A 25,951-nucleotide genomic window follows, 5' to 3' on the forward strand; every position below is an offset into this window, starting at 1 on the left:
TACCAAGAAATGAGTATACTTTTTATTGTCAAGAAACGTCGATTCTTAAACAACAGTGTTCGCTTCACTCTTGGCTGAAAATGGCTCCGAGTGACATTCTCTTGCCAGTCTGGACGTGGTGTGACCATGCTGCGGTGTGCTTGCTGTAACTAGAAATATCTTTGGCATTTTCTTCCCTTTAGTGTCATAACTCGTAAAACATTTGTACAAAAAAATGTAGATTTACAGAAAATATGCATATAAATCACTTATCCTAAAATGTAGTAAATAACGTAGCAAAAACTTGATCAGATCCGTTTCATACACAAGCTGGACAAATTGGCTGTGCGTAATCTCTAACTTATCTATGGCGTTTTATAAATTAGTGCTTTGACATTAAAAAGGAGGTTTATAAAAAGACCCCTCATAGCATCGAAAACTCTTAATTTCTCTCTCCATTTCCACTTTTTGTAGTCCCTAGAATTTATACTCATCACAAACATATCACCATTCTTATAAAAAGTAGTTATTTTAAGAAAAAAGTTGCACTGCAATCATGATACGTTACATTCAAAATTCCATGTTATCAAGAGTTCTTCCCTTTATAAACACATGTCTGAAATAAGAGCCCCATGCCCATCCATGCAGAAGTATCTGGTAAGCGGGGTACCAGCCTCGGTTTCATTGCTCGGGGCCACATGGTCACCACGACACTGGCGGGCGTCTAGATCCAGAGCGGCCTCCCCCTCCCGTCTGTGCCCCTCCTCTGCCTTGCACCCTCCTCAAGAGACTTTGCAGTTGTTCCTAGAGCAGCGTCTGGGGGGGCTTTGGGGGAGGTGGGTGCCCTTGGCTTTTCGGAGGCTGGTCCTCTTGTGGCTGGAGCTGGAGGCGAGGGAGCAGGGACGGCCGTGCGCCATCCTGGCGCTCAGGCCGGTGACCATCGAGAAGGACTTGAGGTGGCTCCTGAGGGCCGTGGGCAGCGGCAGCCTGTCCAGCAGGTGCGCAGGCGTGCAGGACACCACTGCCCGGCAGCACAGGTCCTGCAAGCTCAGTACTTGGGAAAGGAAAGAAAACCCGGTTCACTTGCGTTGTCCTGGCGTGGGGCCGGCACCGGGGCAGCAGGACACCTGTCCACCCTCCGCTCTGGGACTCTGGGGCAAGACATCAAGGCCCAGTCTCCCACCCTGTGCCTACAGGTGGCAATTAGAAATGGGTGGTCCTGCTTTCGTCTCTTTAAACCCACTTTGCCTTCAAACTTGAGACCACCATCCTCCCTTGCACTGGGTCTGAGAGATGAGTCCTGCCCGGCAATGGCCAATGAGGTCTCCTGTGCAACCAGCTTTTGGGGCTTGAGGCCAAGGGCTTCAGGAAACGTGCTTCCCAACTGAGTAGCTGACCCAAAATAATGTGTTATCAGCTTTATAAAGACATACCGGAGAACACACCAGAAAAGCAAATGCTCTCACTTATATTTCACCTACATAGTTTGTTTTATGAGTCAGAGTCCCTGCTCAGATAGAGCAGGGCTCCCAAGGGGCCTTCTGGAAGCAGAGACTGCGTCTCACCCTTGGTGCGGTCAGGGCACTCCTCAACCCCTGGAGGATCAGACAGAAGAAACACAACCCAGGGTTTTGGTTCCTTTTAGAATCAAGGTCCTAACAACTTTCAGAACAGTACTTCTCAACTGGAGGCGATTTTGACTCCCTAGGGCATTTGGCAAAGTCTGGAGACATTTGTGCTTTTCACAAATGGGGGCAGGGAGACCAAGGATGCAGCTCACCCACAGCATAGGGGACGCCCCCACCAGAGGACACTCCATCCCAACTGGCTCTAGTGCCATGGGGCAGAAGCTCTGATTTATGAGAATGGAGACAGCGACCTGGGGCCAGGTCCTGTGAGGCTGAGCGCTGGAGGGGCTTCCGGGCAGCCTGGAGGAGCACTTACCCTTGCTCGGCCTCCAGAGCCGGTCCATCCCGTGCCGCAGCAGCACGATCCTGGCCAGCTCCATAAAGGACTCAGTGATGTTGAAATTGCACAGCGGGCTGACCTCGAAAAACGTCACACCCAGGCGCTCCGCGTAGGCCTGGGCCTGCTCCGTGGGGACCTGCCGCTTGAAGGCCAGGTGCAGGCGGTTCCCCACCAGGATCTTAGGGACCCCTGGGGCGTGCTAAAGGGAGACAAAGAGGCAAGGAAAGTGGGTCAGGCGCAAGCTTTGTTGTTGTAATGACAGGTGCCCTGGGGTGATATCCACCTGGAACTTCAGAATATGTCCTTTTTTGAAAATAGGGACTTTGCAGATGGAATTAGTTAAGATGAGGTCTTGGGGTGGACCCGACATCCCGTTACTGTGTCCTTATAAGAAGGGGAGAGGACGCACAGGGAAGGAGACACGTGACGGCAGAGCAGAGATGGAGTGAGGCGTCCACAGATCAGAGACCAGGGACTGTCAGCAACACCAGAAGCTGCAGGAGGCAGGAAGGATCCTCCTCTCAAGCAGAGGGAGCCAACACCTTGATTTTGGACTCTGAACCCAGAACTCAGAATGAGTTTCCTTTGTGTTCAGCCACACAGTCTGTGGTGAGCTGTTACAGCCACCCCAGGACACTCACAACGGTGGGTGGGACTGACCACTGGATGTCCCCGTTGGCAGCTGGGCCGGTCAGGGTGCCAGCAGGTAGCAGCCTAGTCACCACTGGTCAACCCACCTGACTGTGTGCAGGGCCTCATCCTGTGCTAGGAGGTGACATGTCCTCCCCGCTGTGGCTGGAGCCTTGTGCCCTGGCCCCCCTGCCCATCCCCGCCGTGCGCCCACAAGGAGGGCGCCCTGCCCCTGTTGTACCTCATTGATCTCCTTAATCCACCGGTCGATGCCATCAAAGGACCAGCGGTTTGCGATGTCGTACACCAGGATCACACCCTGGGGAGGCAACGGTCACTTGTGGACAGACTGGCCAGCACGCAGGCCACTCAGGCACACACTCACAACGAGCTAAACAGTCATTCTACTTATTTTAACGCAAAACACATTTTTTAAAATTTATGTGCCAAATGTAGCAGCTATATGATCATTTCCAGTGATAATTTCATAAGCTCATGGAGAAACCCACAAATGTGAAGGTGTGTTGGGTAGTGGAACTCAGTTCCCCACATTCACGAGCTGGTCCAGGGACATGGAACGTGGGGGCACTGCAGAGCCCACCCACCTGGACAGAGTTCCCACACAGTGCAGACACACACTCATGTGAATGTGGTGCACACACAACCCACATGCCTGCATGTTTATCTATGTACATGCATAAATGCATGTGAACGCACACCACTCCTGCACACGTATATACAAATGCAACATGCAACCACCACCCCACCCCACCCCACCCCGCCCCCGATGCTGAAGGCTTGGGAGTCACCAAACAGTCCACAGCACAACTTTAGACTCTGGCATCAGTTTATATGTGAGCTAATTGCTTTGTCCTCCAAGTATCCATTAAAGAGCATTCCGAAAGTCATTATTAAAGTCAGTTTGACCTCCCAGTTCAGGGGATGTTACCTGTGCGCCCCGAGAGTAAGAGCGGAATATGGTACAAAATCTTCCCTGACCCGACGTGTCCCTGGAAAAGATGTTGGAGGCCTGTAAGAAGAAATCACTGCTTCCTGACAACAAGGTTTTTGAACTTGGGAGCCAGAACATTGTATCATTGTCAGTCAGTGGCCATGCCAAAGGAAAGTCCAAGCCCCCAACGAAATGTTGGGCACATTTTCCCTGGAGAAATCCGGACCTTGAGATGTCCTTCTGGGTGCTTTCTCTTTTCTAATTATTTGAAAAGTCAACTAGAGAAAGTAGTAATGGGTTGAAGTGTGATGTGTTAGCCACTCAGTCGTGTCCGACTCTTTGCGACCTCATGGACTATAGCCCACTAGGCTTTGCTGTCCATGGGATTTCCCAGGCAAGAATACTGGAGTGGGTTGCCATTTCCCTTCTCCAGAGTAATGGGTTTCCACATAATAATTCTGACATTTCAATAAATCTAATTTAGGTTTTTTACAAGTTGTATAATTTGGAGATAAAGCTATCTTTGGAATGTGAGTCTACACTGAGGGAGAAATAGGCCAAAGGATTTGGTGGGGTCACTCCACTTCCAATTAGCTCAAAAACATCATGGGAATTCCCTGACATCCAGTGCTTAGCACTCCTCGATTTCACTGCCAAGGGTGCTGGTTCAATCCCTGGTTGGGGAACTAAGATCTGGTAAGAAAAGATCTCATGAAGCCAGCCCTGTGGATACATCCCTATATTCCTCAATATGAGGAAGTGATCCTGGGATGCATTCATCAGGATAAAAAAGAAGAGCACTTTGGGACAGACTCCACCCCGTCTCAGGGCATTTACTGAGATGGACCGACCACCCCAACCAGGCACAGGGGCTCCATTTCAGATGCCAAGGAAACAGGAGCAGCTGTTACAATAGCCTTCTGAGTCCAGGACAAGTTTGGATTGAGAGGGGAGCCCTCAGGAGGTCTCTGGGGAGGAAGGAAGGGAAAAGAGATTTGAGAGTCAGCAGGGACAGGGGCATCGAGCGGACATCATGGAGAGAGGCTTCCTGGGTCAGCCTTGGGAGCTTACTGCTCTTGGTTAGGGGTGGGTGGGGGTGGGAGAAGGGGCTCTGGGCCCTCTGGAGACACTTATGGCCTTGAGAGGTCTGGCGTGGTCAGGCGGGAGAATGGAACCATGCAGGTGGCCCGAGAGAGGGGATGACACAGGAGCTAGTGATGGTGGTCAGGAAAGCCACATGGCGTGGGGGCAACCAGGGATCAGTCACAGCAGGAAAACCCTCGTCACCCACCCCTGGAGCTGGAGGGTCAGGAGCATCACACCAGAGCATCAGAACCAAGGCTGCTGGAGTAGGGACCAAGAAAGAGACCCAATTCAGAGCTGTCCACCCTCCGCCCTGTTGAGCTTGGTCACAGTGTATGGCCCCTCGGCACTAGCAAGACAGAAGAAGGCCACATGCTCTGGACTGACTCCGAGGCCCATGCAGATCTCAGCTCCCAAGGGACCTATTGGGTCAGGCTGGGGCTGAAGCAGTGGATCTTCCCTCGGGTGCCACCAGAGTCCCCAAGGGCCAGGACAGCTCCCCCCACCCCATGTTCAGGGGTCAGGAGGGACCCCTGACTCACCAGAGCTGCAGCTTCACCCTCCGGCCGTCCAGCAGGATGGTGGTGGTCTTGTAGTCGATTCCTGTGAAAGAGGGTCGAGGCAGCTTAAGTGCTAAGCACTTCCACAAAGTCTTGTTCAGGTAAAATGTGCAGATCAGAGAGATAATCTCATGCTGGGGAAGAAAGGACTTCTCACTGGTGGGATCCAGCACTCACGGGGCAGCTGAACTGGGCCCTACTTGGACCCTGGCCCACCAGCCTCACCTACCTTCTATCTGAAGCAGGGTCTCCAACCTCCTCTCCTCCCTTACCACCATTGCCTCCAGCTCAGTGCCCAGGCCCCTGCCACTACCTGAGCGGTGGGCAGCAGGAGCCCCCAGAACAATTCTGCAGCTGGCTCTACACATGGCCTGCTGGCCCCAGGTTTGCTGAGAGACTGTGGGCAGCCCAGCCACACACCCTTGTCTCTGCTGGACTCAGGGCTAGAACGTGGAGCTCCTTTCCTCCAAGTTATCCCACTGCGAATGTAAGGTAAAAGTGTGTAGAAAATGAAATTAGTTATGAAGTATTTTCTCAACTATGCAAAGATGAAACATGTACCGATGTGCACAAGGGTGATGAAATAAAGTTCCTGTTCTATGGCGAGACAAGAAAAACTTAGACATAAATAGTTTTTCTGCCCATATGGACTGCCTCCCTCCTCCGCTTTATGTATTGGACATCTGCGTTGACCACACCTCCATAGGAGACAACGTGCATGCCTGCTAAGTTGCTTCAGTTGTGTCCGACTCCTTGTGACCCCATGGAGTGTAGCCCACCAGGCTCCTCTGTCCATGGGATTCTCCAGGCCAGAGTACTGGAGTGGGTTGCCATGCCCTCCTCCAGGGAATCGTCCCGACCGAGGGATCCAACCTGCATCTCCTGCATTGCAGGTGGATTCTTTACTGCTGAGCCACCGGGGAAGCCCACAGGAGAGAACATTCCTTCTTAATTTTGTAAACCATCAGGATGGCCTGGTCAGCACTTGATAACTCCTCAGGAGATAACCGTCTTTCGTAATGTTGTGAGGGATCATGATGACCCAGATTTGCTTTGGATGAGCAGACCTAGATTGTGTAAACCGTCAACGTGCCTTTTGATGTATATCCCTTTGTCTCAAAAACATTTATAACTGTGCTTTGACCTGTGACAGGCAGAGCAGTCCTCAGAGCTTTCCGAAAGACAGTCTCCCAGGTTATAATCCACAGGTTGGTGCAAATAAAATTTTGCATTACTTTCTTGAAAAACGTTAGTTTCTCAGTCACATCCGACTCTTTGCAACCCCATGGCTTCTCTGTTCGTGGAATTCTCCAGACAAGAATAATGAAGTTGGTTGACATCTCCTAGCCCAGGGGATTTTCCCAACCCAGGGGTTGAACCTGGGCCTCCTGCATTGCAGGCAGATTTGTTACCATCTGAGCCACCAGGGAAACCCTTCATTTTCTTTCTTAGACTAATTGGTTAATTTTTCATGGTGTAGTGGCAGGATATCAGAGACACCCACCAGAGGACACCGGGGGTCTACCCTGAATGGGCGCTCGGTATCAGCCTTCTGAGTCCCGCAGGCTCCTCAGTACTCCTCAGGTGTTCTGGTGAGCTCTCCTGATATCCGGATCTCACTGTTTAAGTGATGATCCTACAACTTTTATTTAAGGTTTTCTTTACTTGACTTGGAGTCTTAAGGGGCACTGGTGAATTTCCTTGGTAGAGTCCCAGGGAGGTCTAGGCAGGAAGCCCAAAGAAACATAGGCAGCTGGAGTTTTGTTAAATTTGGCTTCAATTAAGAAGAAAAAAAAAAAAAGTCGATACATGGTCTGACCAAACAGTTTGCCAGTGACACAGGACAGCCTGCTCAGCCCCAAGAACAAGGGACACCAGCTCCTGCCCGCCACAAGGTGTCCTCAGGTGACTGAGAACCTAACGGAGATGTCCGAGGATCGAGCCTCCAGACCTGCAGCAGTGCTGCAGCAGATCCCAGATCCCATTACGAGGATTAAGTAAACACTGTTCTGGGGACACACGAGATAAAAGCTGATCACCGAGTACTCCAAGCACCCATGGTGGTTTTAGACTGTCAGAGGGTGAAACTAAGAAAAGTAAAGAAGTCGAGCCGATCCTGGGAGTAACTCCTTGGAGAGCTAGACTCAGAAGCAGCACAAAGCTCATCAACCACACTGTCCTCAGAAAGTTGTTCAGATCGTATCTCATCTCTGAGCAACCAAATCAATAACGGGAAACTGCTTCAGAGGCCAGACAGCTCATGGATGGACAGCCACCGATGGGGACACAAGCTGGGTTTATATAGAACTGATGCTTGCAAGTGCTTACTTAATTGGGAATTAAAGGAAATCCTGCCCTGAAATGACCAAGTTGGGATTCTTTTTTTGGCATTCCAAAACCGATTTTTGTGTGAACACTCAGAGGAAGCCAGCAGAGGATAATTTCTTACTATGTCAGTCAGTCTCCAGGACCTCTGCCTGCAGGGTCTCCTGGGAACTAGAGTGATAAGAGCTTCTCTTTTTTCTAAAGTTGGATTGCATGCATGAGTACTAAGTCGCTTCAGTCATATCTGACTCTGCAACCCTATGGACCGAAGCCTACCAGGCTCCTCCACCATGGGATTCTCCAGGCAAGAATACTGGAGTGGGTTGCCATGCCCTCCTCTAGAGGATCTTCCCGACCCAGGGATCAAACCTGCATCTCTATGTCTCTTGCATAAAGGCAGGTTCTTTATCACTAGTGCTACCTGGGAAGCCTTAAAATTGGATTAGCAACAGAAAATATTTGTGGGGCTAGTTTCTTGGATCATTTGAATTGGAAAGGCTCCTAATTGTCAAAATTTCAAAAGACTCATCTTAAACTATTGTACCTGTTTTAATCTGTATGCAGAAGCCCCTAGGAGGGACTTCCCTGGACGTCTAGTGCTTAAGAATCCAGATTGCAATGGAGGGGATTCGAGTTCTACTCCTGGTCAGGATAGATCCTACATGTTGCCGAGCAACTAAACCCATGCGTCCTGACTACTGAGCCCAAGCCCACGATTAAGATCCCGCCGGCTGCAATGAAGACCCGACACAACCAAAAAAAGGCTTGTCTCCTATCTTAAAGCAGGTTAAGGGCAATGCCACGTGTCTGGTGGGGATGGCAGAATATTCAGCCTCACATTCTGAGGACACATCATCCAAGTGTTTAGGACAGAGTATAGATTCCAGACAGTGTTTAGGTCAGTAGTTTTGGATCTGGGCAATTGCATCTTTTTAAAATAAATTTTTATTTATTTAATTTTATTTATTTTTGGCTGCACTGACTCTTCACTGCTACACTTGGGCTTTCTCTAGTTGTGGCAAGTGGGCTTATTGTGGTGGCTTCTCTTGTTGCAGAGCACAGGCTCTAGAGTTCAAAGTCTCAGTATTTGTGGTGTGTAGGCTTAGTTCCCAGACTAGGGATCAAACCTGTGTTCCTTGCATTGGCGGGAGAATTCTTAAACACTGGACCACCTGGGAAGTCCTGAAATTACATCTTGTAGTGACTACCAAGGACCTCTTTACAGTCCTTTAAATCCCTTCAAATGCTTATGTCCTTCCTTTTGCAATAGTCAGCACTGGGGCATATGTAGCATGAGACACCCACACACATACACAATAAATAAATAGAATATATACACATTTACTAAATAGAGTGTATATGTGCATAATAAATAGGTATGAATGCATATATATATACATAATAAATACAATTATAATTATATATTTTTATATAAGCTATACATAAATTAGAGATACCAAGGGAGCATTTCATGCAAAGATGGGCACAATAAAGGACAGAAATGGTATGGACCTAACAGAAGCTGAAGATATTAAGAAGAGGTGGCAAGAATACACAGAAGAACTGTACCAAAAAGATCTTCACGACCCAGATAATCACGATGGTGTGATCACTGACCTAGAGCCAGGCATCCTGGAGTGTGAAGTCAACTGGGCCTTAGAAAGCATCATTACGAACAAAGCTAGTGGAGGTGATAGAATTCCAGTTGAGCTATTTCACATCCTGAAAAATGATGCTGTGAAAGTGCTGCACTCAATATGCCAGAAAATTTGGAAAACTCAGCAGTGGCCACAGGACTGGAAAAGGTCAGTTTTCATTCCAATCCCAAAGAAAGGCAATGCCAAAGAATGCTCAAACTACCGCACAATTGCACTCATCTCACATGGTGGCAAAGTAATGCTCAAAATTCTCCAAGCCAGGCTTTAATAATACGTGAACTGTGAAATTCCAGCGTTCAGGCTGGTTTTAGAAAAGGCAGAAGAACCAGAGATCAAATTGCCAACATCCACTGGATCATCGAAAAAGGAAGAGAGTTTCAGGAAAACATCTATTTCTACTTTATTGACTATGCCAAAGCCTTTGACTGTGTGGATCATAATAAACTGTGGAAAATTCTGAAAGAGATGGGAATACCAGACCCCCTGACCGGCCTCTTGAGAAATCTGTATGCAGGTCAGGAAGCAGCAGTTAGAACTGAACATGGAACAACAGACTGGTTCCAAATAGGACAAGGAGTAAGTCAAGTCTGTATACTGTCACCCTGCTTATTTAACTTATATGCAGAGTACATCATGAGAAATGCTGGGCTGGATGAAGCACAAGCTGGAATCAAGATTGCCGGGAGAAATATCAGTAACCTCAGATATGCAGATGACACCCCCTTTATGGCAGAAAGGGAAGAAGAACTAAAGAGCCTCTTGATGAAAGTGAAAGAGGAGAGTGAAAAAGTTGGCTTAAAGCTCAACATTCAGAAAACGAAGATCATGGCATCTGGTCCCATCACTTCATGCCAAGTAGATGGGGAAATAGTGGAAATATTGAGAGACTTTATTTTGGGGGGCTCCAAAATCACTGCAGATGGTGATTGCAGCCATGAAATTAAAAGACATTTACTCCTTGGAAGTTGTGACCAACCTAGACAGCATATTAAAAAGCAGAGACATTCATTACTTTACCAACAAATGTCTGTCTAGCCAAGGCTATGGTTTTTCCAGTAGTATGTGTGAATGTGAGAGTTGGACTGTAAAGAAACCTGAGTGCTGAAGAATTGATGCTTTTGAACTGTGGTGTTGGAGAAGATTCTTGAGAGTCCCTTGGATTGCAAGGAGATCCAACCAGTCCATCCTAAAGGAGATCAGTCCTGAGTGTTTATTGGAAGGACTGATGTTGAAGCTGAAACTCCAATACTTTGGCTACCTGATGCAAAGAACTGACTCACGTGAAAAGACCCTAATGTTGGGAAAGATAGAAGGCAGGAGGAGAAGGGGACAACAAAGGATGTGATGATTGGATGGGGGCTCAATGAATATGAATTTGAGTAAACTCCAGGAGTTGGTGATGGACAGGGAGGCCTGGTGTGCTGGAGTCCATCGGGTCGCAAAGAGTTGGACATGACTGAGTGTGAACTGATACATATTTATATATAGAGAATATAGAAATATATATTTATGGTTCAGTGGTAAAGGCTCCACTTTCAATACAGGAGACATGGGTTTGATCCCTGGTGGAGAAGATCCCCTGGAGGAGGAAATGGCAACCCACTCCAGTATTCTGTCCATGGGAATCCCATGGACAGAGGAGTCTGGTAGGCTACAGTCCATGGGGTCACAAAAGTCAGACATGACTTAGCAACTAAACCACCACCATCATACATAAAAGTTAACTTTGAGGTTTCTCAGACGGTAAAGAACCTGCCCGCAATGCGAGAGACCTGGGTTCGATTCCTGGGTCAGGAAGATTTCCTGGAGAAGGGAAGGGCTACCCACTGCAGTATTCTTGCCTGGAGAATCCCATGGACAGAGATTACAATCCTTGGGGTCACAAAGAGTTGGATACGACTGAGGGACTAATGCTTTTTTTGCATACACACACACACAAATATTTAGTTTTTCCCTTGGAATGCTTAAAGGTTTTGCACTGTCTGCCTGAAGCAACACATAAGTAGACTTGGGTATCTATTTTTGCATCTGGAGATAACATGGGCTTTGGCACATCTGTTTCCAGACAATGAGAGAGGATGCTTGCTGCTCACAGGCTAGAGGGCTGTTTCACTTTTATTCTAAAGGAAGTTAATCTACCGCATGAGCTGGGCTGGCTCCTTTGATTTAGAAAGTCTCCTAGCGTACCGATATTTTAGGTCCACAATAAAAAAAAAGTTTTCATAAATGTGAAAGAATTTGTTCCTGATGGTCTTCTTAAGCATACTATTAAAATGAGTTTTTAAAACTGTATTTGGTTTTTGTTTTCATGAGTTGTGGACGCACATGGCTTCAGGGGTCACCTCATTCTCTAGGGCTTGGTATGGAAAATGTACCACACCTGTGTTCCACTCTCCATTTTCTTTCTTTATTTAGATTCACTACACAGCTTGTAGGATCTTAGTTCCCTGACCAGGGATTGAACCATGGGCCCATGGCAGTGAAAGCACCAAGTCCTAACTACTAGACTGCCAGGGAATCCCATTCACTCCCCATTCCAGTCTTCACTAGTCCCTTCTTTTGCTGTGTCTCTCCAAACTTCTAAACAACGTCCTTATATTCCTACTTCCTGACTTTTCAGTTTTAGGCATTAATCAATTTTCCATTACAGAAGGTGAAAATATAGTTCTCTTTCGCTGACGTACCCCCGCCTCTATCTCTAACACACACTCTCTCTCTCGTTTATACATGCACACACGGACAGAGACTAGTTATGTTGCTGTTTTAGCTAAATCAATACTCAATTTTACATCAATGTGACCAAGTGAACACTGTCCAGAATGGAACCATGTGGTATACTGTGTTTATTTGTCCTTCATGTATGATTTGTTTTTGTTCTGGGTCCACCATGTGACATGTGGGATCTTAGTTCCCCAGCCAGGGATCCAACCTGTGTCCCCTACATTGCAAGACAGATTCTTAGCTGGATTTCCAGGGAAGTCCCCATTTTTTGTTTGTTTGTTTGTTTCTTCTGGAGTTAAAGATTGCCTTTTGGTTTACTCGCTTAGTTTTCCCTGCATTTATCACTAACTCCTCCCTATGATCTCCCTAGTCATCTAAATCTCTAGATGTGGGCCCATCTAAACTCAATGAAGAGTGACTGCCCTAGACACAGCATAAATAAGTGTCTAGGCTGTCCTCACTCTTCATTGAGTTTAGATAGGCCCACCGCTGAGGTAAGAAATAATTTTCCTTCAGAAACGCAATCTGACCTTTCCTCTGGCAGGGTATGAGGGGATCTTCTCCTTGGTGCTGGTGTTTTGCAGTTTCAAACCTTAGTATGGGGCATCTTTAGTCTTCTTTGTTTTGCTGACCACTCAACAGCTCTTTCAATCTGGAGATGCAAATCTTTCAATTCGGGGAAACTTTTTTTTCCCGTATTTAGTTATTTGGCTGCACTGTGCCTTAGCTGCGGCTCCCAGGCTCTCTAGGTGTGGTACAAAGGCCTAGCTTCCCCACAGTACATGAGATCTTAGTCCCAGACTAGGGATCAAACATTAGATCAATTCACCTTGCATTAGAAGGTGAATTCTTAACCACTGGACTACCAAAGAAGTCCCTGGGAAAACTTTCTTGACATGTTTTCCTCCTCTGGGGTCTTATTAATAAGACGTTGGCTTTCTTTGGAAATTTTATTTCTGCCATCACATTTGCAATTTCCAAGATCTTTGTCGTTTTTTTGGATTTCTCGCTTTTGACATTTTGCCTCTGGTCACAGCTGCAAAGCTCCTACTGGACCAGCCCTCCTGCAGATAACAACTCTCAGCGGTGGACATGATATAAAAACCAGTGAGCTGATGACCCTGGAGAGTGACTGGCCAAGCAGGTAGGAGAGAGAGCGTCTTCACTGTTTTCTCCACATTGGCATCATAGCTTGCAACAGTCATATAGTTTGGAGTTGCCCGGGGCCAGCTTCCTCCCCAGGTGGAAATTAACCTAACACAGAAGAAGCAGGGATGGGGCATGTGCAGAGAGCAGCTTTGAGGAGAAGGAATAGTGGAGAGTCCAGAATGGCTCAGCCTTGGGATCTAGCCTGAAACTAGGTGCACCCCTCAGCCTGTCAGTTACATGAGGCCACACAACTCCTCTTTGCTTAAGCTTCTTTGAAAGGATTCTTTTTTTGCACCAGAAAATGCTCTGACAGAAAACCCATGAAGCAGTGACTGGAGAGAGAGGCAGAGGAAACTTAACACACAAATCTTGGAAAAGGTACAGAAGTACCTTTTAACATCTTCCCAAAGCAGAGCATAATGCCCTCTACATCCCAGAGTTTCGCTAATAGTAAAAATGTATTTGGCCTTTCCAGGTGGTGCTAGTGGTAGAGAATTTGCCTACCAATGCAAGAGACCCAAGAGACACAGGTTCAATCCCTGGGTCAGGAAAATACTCTGGAGTAGGAAATGGCAACCCACTCCAGTTTTCTTGCCTGGAAAATCCATGGACAGAGGAGCCTGGAGGGCTATGGTTTGTGGGGTCACAAAGAGTCAGACATGACTTAGCGACTGAACACCAAACATGTATTTGAAAGAAAATCTAGGGACTTCACTGGCGGTCCAGTGGCTAAGACTCCATGCTCCCAGAGCAGGGGGCCCATCTCTGGTTGCGGAACTAGATCCCACATGTCGCAACTAAGACATGGTGCAGCCAAATAAATAAAAATAAATAAATTTTAAATTTATTTAAATCATTATCAGCGATAATGATCTAACTATTAATATTTGGGACCCAAACTGAACGATGACTCTGGTGGTAGTTCTTATCACGGCCAGTCCCTGCCGGCTCACCTGCGCTCGGCACACCAACCCTGATGCCTGGGACCCTCAGGCACCCTCCCCCAGTCATGTGTGCTTTGGAGACCCAGGTAGTCTCCATCAGTATTAATGTCCTTTAGTGCTGAGACCCATCCTTCTTCCTGCACAGACCCATCTGTGCAGCTGAGTGCTTCACTCCCATGGTAGGCACCTCGTTTATCCCTGTAGCTGAGAATTTGGGACGGGGAAGAACCGGGGAGGTTGTGGGTGAGGGTTGGGGGGATGGGAAATAAAGCTTGAGAAAACATGCCTCCCCTTTGATCTGTAGGGTGGAAAGTGGGAGCAGAGATGGGCTGGCCCACCGGGGACCCCACAGGTTTCCCATGTAGGACTGTGAAGATCCTGCAGGGAGAAGCTCTGTGGCACCTGGGAAAATCCCATTCCTGATGACCAGCAATTTCCTCCTTCTTTTTTTTTTAAATTTAATTTATTTTTTATGGAAGGATAGTTCCTTTACAGAATCTTGCTGTTTTCTGTCAAATCTCAACATGAATCAGCCATAGGTATACAAATATCCTCTCCCTTTCGAACCTCCCTCCCATCTCCCTCCCCATCCCACCCCTCTAGCTTGATACAGAGCCCCTGTTTGAGTTTCCTGAGCCATACAGCAAATTCCCATTGGCTACCTATTTTACATTTGGTGATGTAAGTTCCCATGTTACTCTCTCCATACATCTCACCCTCTCCTCCCCTCTCCCCATGTCCATACGTCTATTCTCTATGTCTGTTTCTCCATTGTTGCCCTGTAAATAAATTCTTCAGTACCAGTTTTCTGGATTCCGTATATATGTGTTAGAATACATATCTTTCTCCCTCCCTCTTCTTGTGCTTCAGTTTCCCGGATGGCTCATGTCTGAGACCTGCCACCAGCCATGGCCTCAGATCAGCACAAGCTCCATTCTTGCCCAGGCCTCTGGGCCCCAGAAGATAAACCCTCCGTCAAGGATGTGCCCACCTCAGAGAAGCCCCCAAGTCACACCTATCCATGCCAGGTTCAAAGCCTGATTGTAAGAAGGGTCTCTTTTTTCATACACTTATTTATTGAACCGTTTTTTTTTTTTTTTTTAATGTTCCTCTGTTTATGTGTTCACTCTGTGCCTATTTATTGCACTTCCTCTTCTCTGACTCTCTTGCTTTTTGGTTCATAGTTTTGACAGCAGTAGTGTCCATGTTAGGCTCAGAAGGTATAACACACATTCAGTGCACTCAGCCCATTCACCAAGAGCTCTGTCCATCAAAATAAAATAAAAATACACAAAAGTCCTTGAACAAAGCCTGTCGGAATGTTCACTGAGTGAATCAGAACAACAGAACAAGAAGAGAGATAATTTTAGCCTAAAAGAAAAAGCAAATGTCAACTGCCAAGCCACTCCTTACACTTTGAGGCCACCGGATGTGTAAATAATCTATTTCAGCTTCTCCTGCACCTGCTGAATTCTATCTCTATGACTTAGAGGACCCATGTAAATACTGGCTAAGTATCATTGATGAACGTATTCATCATGAGAACCTGACTTTTGAGAACATGCCTTATGTTGAATTAAAATATCTGAAAGCAGAGTGCTGGCTGCCAGGGGTGTGGGAGGGTCCAGGTTTCTACTTGCAGGGGCGAGGAAAATGTTCTAAAATTAGAAAGTTACAGGGTTGTGAATGTCTCAAATGCCACTGAATGATTCACTTTAACACGGTTGCATGTGTGCATGCTAAGTCACTTCAGTTGTGTCCAACTCTTTGTGACCCTGTAGCCTGTAGCCCACCAGGCTCCTCTGTCCATGGGATTCTCCAGGCAAGAATACTGGAGTGGGTTGTCATGCCCTCCTCCAGAGGATCTTCTTGACCTAGGGATGGAACCCGTGTCTCCTGCGGCTCCTGCATTGCAGGAGGATTCTTTCTTTTTTTTCTTCTTTTTTTAAACAACTTTTTATTGGATATAGTTGATTTACAATGTTGCGTTAGTTTCAGGTGTGCAGAAAGATGAATCAGGTATACATATACATATATCCACTATTTTTCAGGTTCTTCTCCCATATCGGTCATTACAGAGTATTGAGTAGAGTTTCCTGTGTGATACAGCAGGTTCTTATTAGTTACCGGTCTATGGGGTCGCACAGAGTCGGACAGGACTGACGCGATTTAGCAGCAGCAACAGCAGCAGTGAAAGTGTTAGTCGCTCAGTCATGTCCAACTCTTGTGACCCCGTGGGCTGTAGCCCACCAGGCTCCTCTGTCCATGGGATTCTCCAGGCAAGAATACTGGAGCGGGATGCCATTTCCTTCTCCAGGGCAGGCAGATTCTTTACTGCTAAGCCACCAGGAAAAGTCCTTTAACATGGCTACTTTTATATTATGTGAATTTCACCTTAAATACGTATGTCCTATCCCGAGATGTACCCTGCCTGGCTTTTCAGATTAGAAGGGCACTTTGTTGGGAAATGTTGGGGTGCCTTACAGGACTGAGGGGGCTCAGGATGGGAGAAGCACCGAGACCCCAGGGCAGAGTCACAGACCCAAGCTTCACCCACGGCTCAGAGCCTGCCCCTGTGGTGCTACCTCACGTTTCCAGGTAGTTCTAAAAGTGTCATTTTTAAATGGGGATCTGAAGTGTGTTTATCACATGAGAATCCCACAGAGAGCAGCTACCGAAGTCCACACCAGTCCCGCTCTTTTTCAGAGTCTGTGCTCAGTCACTCAGTTGTGTCCGACTCTTTGTGACCCCATGGACTGTAGCCCGCCAGGCTCCTTTTGTCCATGGGGCTTCTCCAGGCAAGAATACTGGAGTGGGTTGCCATGCCCTCCTCCAGGGGATCTTCCCAACCCTGGGATTGAACCCAGGTCTCCCGCATTTCAGGCGGATTCTTTACCGTCTGAATCACCAGGGAGGAAAATGTGTTCCTTGCACATTTCTCCTTCCTGGTTTTTCTCTTTGAGATAGCAAAGTGGGGACTTCCCTGGCACTCCAGTGGTTAAGACTCCAAACTTCCAGTTCAGAGGGTGAGGGTTCAATCCTTGGTCAGGGAACTAAGATCCTACACATAGTGTGGACAAAAAGACAAAAAAAAAATAGCAAAGTAGTTTGACCCGAGTGTCTCCAGCCTCCTCATGGCCTGGCTACCCCAGCTCATCCACACAGCTCCCAGCTCTTAGCTGCCCCAGCTAAGAGCTGCCCATTTGGGGGCTCCCCATTAGGGGGCTAAACTCTCCCATGCCTTCCCTGGCAGGAACAGGACCACTGTCATGCCCACCTTTTCCCCTAACAATCTATGTGCTAAGCTACTGCATTCAGGCCTTGTGAAATCCCGCAGCAAGGACAAGCTCCACAGACCAGATACTGATGGGACCCAGTACATCACCTACCATGAATGAAATTAGGGGTCATCCAGAGTTTCCCCTATCACTCAATACGGCCCAATGACTACCCCTTCTTTCCAGAGCCCTGACACATCAGAGGGTCCCAGGCCCTTCAAACTGCAAGGCTGCCCCTGCCACATCTTGAGGTCACCCCTTAATGTGGGCACTGCTTAGACCTGGACTCAGGCCACCAGCAGGGCTCAGTTGTCATGTTACTGAGTCTAAGCTCCCTCTGCTCGCCACACAACCCGTCAGTGAATCCAAGAGACAAGGTGTTGAGGCACGGAATACGATGAAAGCCAGCTGACTGAGAAGGTGGCATAAATAAGTGGAGAGAAATAACGTGTTCATGGACCGGATTGATAGACCCAGTATAGTTAAGTTGGCAGCTCTCCCCAAATGGATTCATAGATTCAATCAAAAATCCTGGTTGGATGTTTTGGGGGGGTAGATTGACAAAGCTAAATTTTATATGGAAAACGAAAGGAATTAGTATAGCTCTTATGAGGCAAGGAAGACCCAGTGCAGCCAAAATTAAACTTTAAAAAAAAAAAACAACCCACCCAAAGAGACAAGTCATCTGTATTAGCAAACTGATGAAATGCTGGTAGCATCTTAAGCCAGTGTGCTGCAGTCAGACGCGCTTTAGGAGCCCCTGGAGCCCCTGCAAATGGGTGGGTGGACCGGCACCCTGCTCCTAGAGAGGAGGAGGGGGGAGGGTGACCCAGGTTGAGTGGGGAATTTGGTTGAGGCCTGCAAGGAGGCAAGCTCACTTCTGAAGAAGGTAAACCCTGAAGATGTCACAGAAACTGCTGTCTTACATCATAGCCCCTTTAAATTGTCTTCTTTGTGGATCTGACAAAATCTACATAACTGATATTTTTAGGTCCAAGCCCCCCGGGCGTTGCAGCTCTTCTGTTTTTATTTATATACAATTCACTTTTTGCCCCCAGTTAAGCTAAAGAAGCCTGGAAAGTGTGAAACAGAAGTTCAAAGCAATCTCTTAAGGTGAAGTGAGCCCACCACAGCCTGCAAGTACTCGGTAACATGCCAGCCATTTCCATACAACTTGCTACTTCTCTTCACCCCTAACAGTCGCCACGTGGACCCTGAGCTCCTGGGCCAGCCATGAGTAAGCAGGTGTGGCTGGCAGGACCCGGGCAGGACCTGGAGGCTGTGATTACCTGGCTGCTCTCACCTGGCAGCCACCAGGCGTCCCATGACAGTGGCAAAGGACACAGGGAGGGGTGGCTGGGCCTCCCGCTCTGGTAGCTGAGTCTCTTACAACCTGGACTGGCTAGTTCTGAGCCCTTCCCTGCCCATTACCTAAAGTCAGGTTCACCCTGGACTGGGGGCTTGCAGGGGTTAGAGGTCAGACTAAAGGGGCTGTCTCCACTTCAGGGAGAAGATCCCACAAAGACACAGGAGAGGTAGGACTTACTCAAGGACTTTTAACAAGAAAATCTCATACAAATACAATTTTATTGTTTTCAAATACGTGGAAGTATTTATGACATAATTTTAAAAACCCAATGCATTAAGTTTACTGAGTGCTCACAAGTGGTACTGAGGGAGATGAAGGAGTTTGACCATGAAGAAGGAGGATAAAACACGACTCAATTCTCAGTTCAAACTGGAAAGTGATGACTTTATAAATCGTGTTTTGAATCCTAAAGTGGTTGCCTAGGGAGACGGGCAGAGTCCCTGTAAGCTGTCTGCAGCATCTAGAAGGTAGCAGGAGAGAGTGGGCATCTCCTGGCAGAAAGACTGTCAAAGGCAAAGAGAAAGGACAAATAACCTATTTCACGCCATGGTTCTTCTACACTCTCAATAAGTGGGAAGTGTTATTTTTAGCTCTTGGCAAAGATGAAATGGAGAAAGAAAGATGGGAGCTTCCTGCTGGGAAAAGGAAGCTGGAGAAAGAGTCAAAAGAAAGTAGTCAGAGAAACAGTGAGTCTCCTGTTGGGAAGGAAAAAAACTGGAAGGCAAGAGATTGTAGCTTTTGATGTCAGTTTGATCCACTCCCATCACTCAGGAAATGAACAAAATGTAGAAACTCAGCAATCAGGGAAGGAAAGGGTATGAACCTGGCATCAGGAACACCCCAGCCTGAGCCCAGGGGGGACCCAAGATGAGCAGAAGACAGAGCCCAGCTACAGCCTTGATTCGCCACCTTCTGGATACCAGCTGTTGAGGCCTTCTTTCCATTTCTGCCCAGAGCAGGACTTCCAAGGGGTGAAGAGGTAGGACTGAGCACCAACCCACTGGACAGAAGTGAGGCTCCAGGGCCAGTAAGGGCCCGGTAGGACCCTGAGTGTGCATGTCAGCCATGGGAAGGAAGGACAGCTCCTTGGGCAATGGGCCACCCAGTGAGAGGTCTCCACAGCTCACATGCACCCTCCTGCTCCTCCCAGAACTCGGGTTGCAGGACAGGGTCAGGAACCTGAGGCCCCCGCCCTCCAACTGTAGGCTAGGAGGCAAACAGAAGGTCCTTGGTGGAGAAGCCAGGCCTCACCAGACTGTGTCAGAGCACAGACTACATGCAGGTGGAGCTGCCCCGGTATGAGACAGACACAGGGATACACAGCAGACCCGCCTGCAAGCATGGAGCAGACCCGCCTGCAAAGCAGAAAGCCTGCAGGTGGGGGGTGTTTGGTGCCCTGGCTGTGACAAGTGACAGAGCAGTGTGAGGGGAAGGGGGTCTCTACTGGGTATCCAACTGGAAAAGAATGTGTCTTGACCTCCACCCCACACCGTTCCTCAGTCCAGTGGGACAGCATCCACCAATGTCAGAGAAAAGACAGTGGAGCCTCAGAGGACACCCCCAGCCTGGGACAGACAGAGACTTGTTCAGCACCCAGAGTCCCCCCCATGAATACCCATCATTTGGATTATGTAACAATGAAGGGTTTCCGTACTTAGAAATACTATTAAAGGGATTAAAGGCAACACATCAACACATGAGTAGATAACTCACGATACGTATTTCTGACAAGAAACTCACAGCCAGAATGTATTTTTTCAAACACCCGCACTGCCCAGTAAATTCAGCCTAATGGAAAATGGACAAAAGTGTTCAATCTCATCAGTCATTAGAGAGGTACAAATTCAAGCTACACTCTACTTTCCAGAAGGGCTAGAATGCAAAAGAACAAGAACCAAGTGTTGGTACGGATGTGGGCAAACAGAACTCCCAAACTTGGCAGCAAGAGTCTAAATTGAAAATATTTTCAGTGTATCTTCTTAAGTTAAACATATGCGTGCCACAATACTCAGCCGTCCCAGGTATATTCTGACAGAAATAGGTCTTTGGTGTTCCAAAGACTCACAGTGGACACATTCACAGCAGGACTAATCACAACAACCAGAAACTGGAAACCACAGAAATGCCAACCCCAGCAGGATGGGTAGATAGATAGATCACGGTGCATTCACACCAGGGATATCATAAACCATCCACAACCATATATGACCCAGGAGAGTCTTATACAATGAGAGCAAGAGAAGCAGTCACAGTACAGCTCTAATTTTTACACAGAATGAATGAAAAAGTAATGACCCGCAATGTCAGAAGCCCGGGCAGCGGTCATATTTTGGGGTGTTGTGGCTGGCGGAAGGGTTGGGGGCCCAGGAACCTGTTGGTGTTGGGCTTCCAGGGTGCTGGTTGCATGGGCTTGTTAGCTTTGTGAAAATTCACTGAGCTATGCAGTGATAATAGGTACATTTTCCTATATGTATGTGTCATACTTCAATAAAAGTTTAAAAAGGAATGGAAAACAACTCAACTTGTAAGGAAATGTGAGCCCAGGAGCAGACGGAAATTCATCCCAGTTACTTCATGCAATGGAACAATCTAATAAAACCACGAAGTTGGTAAAATAGTTCAAAGGAGAGTTTTTTAAATGAACTTGTAAAGAAGTTTTTAAAAATTGAAAAAGAGGAAAATTTTAAAAGTAAGGAAAAATTAGAGAATTCTCTGCTGGTCCTGTGCTTAGGACTCTATGCTTTCACTGCTGAGGGCATGAGTTTGATCCTTGGTTGGGAAACTAAGCTACTCCGGTATTCTTGCCTGAAGAATTCCATGGACAGTGGAGCCTGGCAGGCTACAGTCCATGGGGTTATAAAGAGTTGGACACAACTGAGCTACTAACAGGCAGAATAATGGCCCATCAAAGAGGTCCATGTCCTAATTCACAGAATTTGTGGATATGTTAGGTTACATGGCAAAGGGGAATTAAGTTTTGCTAGTGAGGTGATCTTAAGATACAGAGATTATTCTGGATCATCTAGTGGCCCCAGTGTGATTACATGCGTGCGTGCTAAGTCTCTTCAGTCATGTCCGACTCTTTGCGACCCTACACATTGTAGCCCCGCAGGCTCCTCTGTCCATGGGATTCTCCAGGCAAGGATACTAGGGTGGGTTGCCGTGCCCTCCTCCAGGGGACCTTCCCAACCCAGGGACTGAACCCATATGTCTTACATCTCCTGTATCGGCAGGTGGGTTCTTTAGCACCACCTGGGAAGCCCAGTGTGATCACAAGCGTTCTTAAAAAGGAAGCAGGAGGCAGAGTCCAGCTCAGAATGATGAGATTCGAGAAAGACGCCCCCACCCCCGGCCCCCGCCCAGCTCCCACTGCTGGCCCTGAAGGTGGGGGAGGACCTACAGGCCAAGAGACAAAGGCAGGTTCTAGAATGCAGAAAAGGCAGGAAAACAGACTGGCCACTAGGACCTCCAGAAAGGAATGCAGGCCTGCTGATCTTGACTTTAGCGGATGAGATTGGGTTGACTACCACCCCTCAGAACTGTAAGAGAATTTGTGTTATTTCAAGCCACTACATTTGTGGCAATCAGCCCAGCAGCCACAGGAAACCAATACAACTGGTGTCACTGAAGTAGAAACACCAATAAATGCACCAGAAGATGTTTTGAGAACATAAAATAAATTTCCCTAAAATTGAGAAAAAAAAATCTGCAAATTGAAAGAGTACTCAGTGTGCCAGGAATTCAAAATGAAGCTTTCAGCTCTGAGACATGGTCTGGTTAAGCTCATGAAATGAAGCAAAAAGAAGGAACCCGTCAGAAATTCATGAAGAAAATGCAAATCACCAGTATGGGAAAAAAAAATCAGCTGTCTTCAGGCTTCCCCACATCCAATGGCAGAGGATGGAGCAGCGCTTATAAAGGTTGAGGGAAAGAAAACAGCAGTTGAGACTATTACACCCAGCCAAGACAGTGTTCAAAGATAGAGGCAAAGGACAGTGACATGAAAATGCTTAGGAAACACTCATGAGCCCTTCCTGAAAAAATGACTGAAATGAAATTAGCAATCAGAGAGATAGCAAAATAAAAGATTACCAGTGAGCACAGAGTACTCTGAAATACTGAATTAACACTGAGCAATTGTGGGCACTGTAGCTACTATGCAGAATTGGGTATTTGGAACCTGGGCACCTGAACATACAAACAGGCTCTGAACTCAGGGATAGGGGTGGAGGGAGATGGGTTGTGAGGCTGAAAGGCCCTTGCCTTTTCTGCCAGAAGCACCCACACTGTTTCAGAGTGAAATGTGTTTTTAAAATAATAATCATGATGATTCCAATTTCTGCCAATTTTTCATAATCTCTTTTCAGTTTTGAATAGTTCTATTTATTTTTGGCTATGCTGGATCTTTGGTGTTATGTGGGTTTTCTCTAGTTGTGGCAAGTGGGGGCTACTCTCTAGTTTTGGTGTGCGGGCTTCTCACTCTGGTGGCTTCCCTTATTGCACAGTGTGGACTCTAGGGCATGCAGGTTTCAGAAACTGCAGCACCTGGGCCCAAGAGTTGCAGCTTCTGGGCTCTAGAGCACAGGCTCAATAGTTGTGGCACACAGGATTAGTTGCTCCTCATCATGTGGGATCTTCCCAGATCAGGGATTGAACCCGTGTCTCCTGCATTGGCAGGCAGATTCTATACCACTGAGCCACCAGGGAAGCCCCATAGTCTCTTTTCTTAATCCAAGAAGAATCTTTTAGTAAATCAAAAACCCACAGAGGGCGCATCTATCATATCAGTTCTTTTCTGCAGTGTCTCAAGCCAAGCTGACAAGACCTTTTGTGGAACATGTCTTTTTAGCCTAAATCCTCCCTCTGTGTCAAGGAAAAAACTTCAGGAGAAATCCCTATCTAGTTGTTAGAAGTCTCGGTTCAGCACATAGAATGAAAGTAACAGCAGAAGCACCAAGCCCCCATTCACACCAGCCAGAAGGACCTTCCTGCAAACGCTGGTCCACGTTCCTTTTTGCCCCCACGTTGTTCATCTACTACAGAACAGGAAACATCCCACAGCCTATTCCCCCAAACATACACAGCACTGTATTTGCTGAATGTTTTGTTACTTCACCTCCGGCCCATCCATTCACTGAGCCGCACACCAAGAGGACCCAGCTGAGGAGGAAACAGTCACAGCTCCCCACTCTCATAGAGCTTAAACCCAGCACTGCGCTGTCCAGCACGTCTGCTGCCTCACAAGTGGCTGTCCAGCACTACAAATGTGGCTAATGCACACTTTTAGGGCTTCCCCAGTGGCTCAGTGGTAAAGAATCCACCTGCAATGCAGGAGACCTGGGTTCCATCTCTGGGTTGGGAAGATCCCCTGGAGCAGAGCACGGCAACCCACTCCAGTATTCTTGCCTGGAGAATCCCATGGGTGGAGGCTATCATCCATAGGGTTGCAAAGAACTGGATGCGACAGAAGTGACTGAGCACGCACACTTTTAGTTGTATTTCCCTCTAACATGCTTTAAGTGTAAAGAACTACATGTAGCTGATGACATCATCTTGGACAGTCTGTTCTAGAATCAGAATCTGCCTTTTCTTAGAACCAGGGGGTGACTGTTACATGCACTGCAGTGTGAGAATGGATCCAGGTTTTCACCATCAGCTCATGCCCCCATCTCAAACCTTCCCCAACTCAGTGTGCTGCCCATTGTCTTCTCAGTCCTACCCTGGCTGACCAGGACAAGAAGCACCCCCAGGCTGGCTTGAACATTAAGATTCCATTCCCTAGGCTGCCTTCCTCAGCTACCCAGGAACCAGACAGCAAGCAGCAGCCTCTGTATTGGAAATGTGGCTCCTGCCCCTGAGATGTTAGCTCAACGGTGAACATCCACAGCTCTCCTTCCACAGCCACTCAGCCTGCACCAGCCAAGCAGCCTTTGGTGGGTAAAGACCCGGGCACTGCGGGAACACCTGGTCCTCCCGCCTCTTGGCCCAAGTTCCGCCCGCTTTCCTCCCTGCGGCCCTTCTTTTCCTCCTAATGTCCACCCTCTTTCAGGGGCTGCTGCTCTCAGACCAGAAACTTCTTGGACCCTCTGTAGGCTGCCATCGGGTGCTCTGGTCTCCCCTCACCCTGGGGCCCTCATTCTCTGTCGGTCCTTCCCTTCTTGCACCCCAGACCATGCTCCCTAGGTCCTTGCCCTTTCAGGCCTGTCCACCAGGAGGAGGAGCACCTCCACATACAGGGAACCCTAAAGCCTCGAGATGTGTCCTCTGTGCTTTCTCTCCCTCCCTTTCCATCCGACCCACGCGCAGAGCCACCACCTGTGAGCCTGCCCGCGCTGTGCTCGGATCCCACGCTCCCAGCCCCTCGCGCCGGCATCGCATCCGCAGGCGTCCTTTCCAGACTCGTCGTGTGCCAAGTGCGACCTCCCGGCAGGACACCCAGGAGCAGCCCCGCCAACCTTCCTCCCCAAACCCGGACTGTGTGGTCGTACGCTCTCCTCCGTCTGGCAGTCACCCCCAGGTCGGGAGGACCCCAGCGCCCCATTCAGCCGCTCGCTCCCGCCTCACGCTCAGAGTGCGCGCGTCCCAGCCTCACTCCCACTAGTCCCCTGGGTCCCCCATGTCCAGGGTTTGGGGTGTGCAGCCGGGGCTGCCCGCGTCGTGCGGGCGGGATTCAGGCAGAGACTCGACGGCCCTAAGCCCGGTGCTCCCCTTCCAGGTCCCGCGTTCCCTTCTCTTTCACAGTCCCGGCGCGCTCCACCCCTCCTCCCCTCGCCTCGGGGGCCTCGCTTTCCCTCCCAGGCTCCGCGGCCCCAGCTCCCCTCCCTCATCTCCCTATTCCCTCCGCCCGCGGAACGCTCCCCTTCGGGACCCCGTACCTCCCCGGCCTCTTTTGCTCGGCTCTTTGGCGACCCTCGCCGGGCCAGCTACCCCTCTTCGCAGCCCCCGCGCTCTCCACCCCCTCTTCTCTCCTCTCCTCCCCTGCACCCCGCCCCCGCCTAGCTCTCGGGTCTGCGCCCCTCTCCTCCCCAGCCCCCGCGCGCTCCACCCCGACTCCATCCCGGCCCGGCGCTCACCCGCGGGGTGGCCATACGGGGACTCGGCCGCACCGTCCTGCAGGCTCGCCAGGATCTCGCCTTTGCCCACGTCGCTGTCGCCCACCAGCAGGAATTTGAGCAGAAAGTCGTAGGCGCGGACCGGGCTGCCCCCGGTGCTCATCGTGCCGCGCCAGCGCCCGCGCCCATGCCCAGCCCACGGGACAGCGCAGAGGCGGTGGCCTGGCAGTCCAGCGCCGCGCGGGTCCAGAGGTCCCTGGAGCACTGCGAGCCCCGCGGTCCC

At 48.6% G+C, this 25,951-nt stretch overlaps 1 protein-coding gene across 1 annotated transcript; it reads right to left on the reverse strand.

Moving 5' to 3' along the window:
- RAB40B (RAB40B, member RAS oncogene family) lies at nucleotides 1–25,934 on the reverse strand. Its single transcript, XM_086356804.1, has 6 exons — nucleotides 25,690–25,934; nucleotides 5,155–5,215; nucleotides 3,527–3,587; nucleotides 2,819–2,896; nucleotides 1,924–2,146; nucleotides 1–1,033 (listed from the first exon to the last, which is right to left on the reverse strand). The coding sequence occupies exons 1-6, from the start codon at nucleotides 25,829–25,831 to the stop codon at nucleotides 762–764; spliced, it is 837 nt and encodes a 278-aa protein (XP_086212930.1). The 5' UTR covers nucleotides 25,832–25,934; the 3' UTR covers nucleotides 1–761.
- Between the last annotated feature and the right edge of the window lie 17 nt (nucleotides 25,935–25,951).

This window comes from Bos grunniens, chromosome 19 (genome assembly GCF_055505025.1).
Source record: "Bos grunniens cultivar Pamir isolate PY7600 chromosome 19, Bosgru_T2T1.0, whole genome shotgun sequence".
NCBI lineage: Eukaryota > Metazoa > Chordata > Mammalia > Artiodactyla > Bovidae > Bos > Bos grunniens.

Bases quoted from the DNA above. Each gene is read 5' to 3' on its own strand.
- RAB40B (XM_086356804.1), bottom strand. From the start codon at position 25,831: ATGAGCACCGGGGGCAGCCCGGTCCGCGCCTACGACTTTCTGCTCAAA. The intron at 3,588-5,154 runs GTGAGTCAGGGG...CATCTTTTCCAG, and splicing joins AGGGTGAAGCTGCAGCTCTG to GGACACGTCGGGTCAGGGAA. The intron at 2,147-2,818 runs GTACAACAGGGG...GTCTCCCTTTAG, and splicing joins GGATTAAGGAGATCAATGAG to CACGCCCCAGGGGTCCCTAA.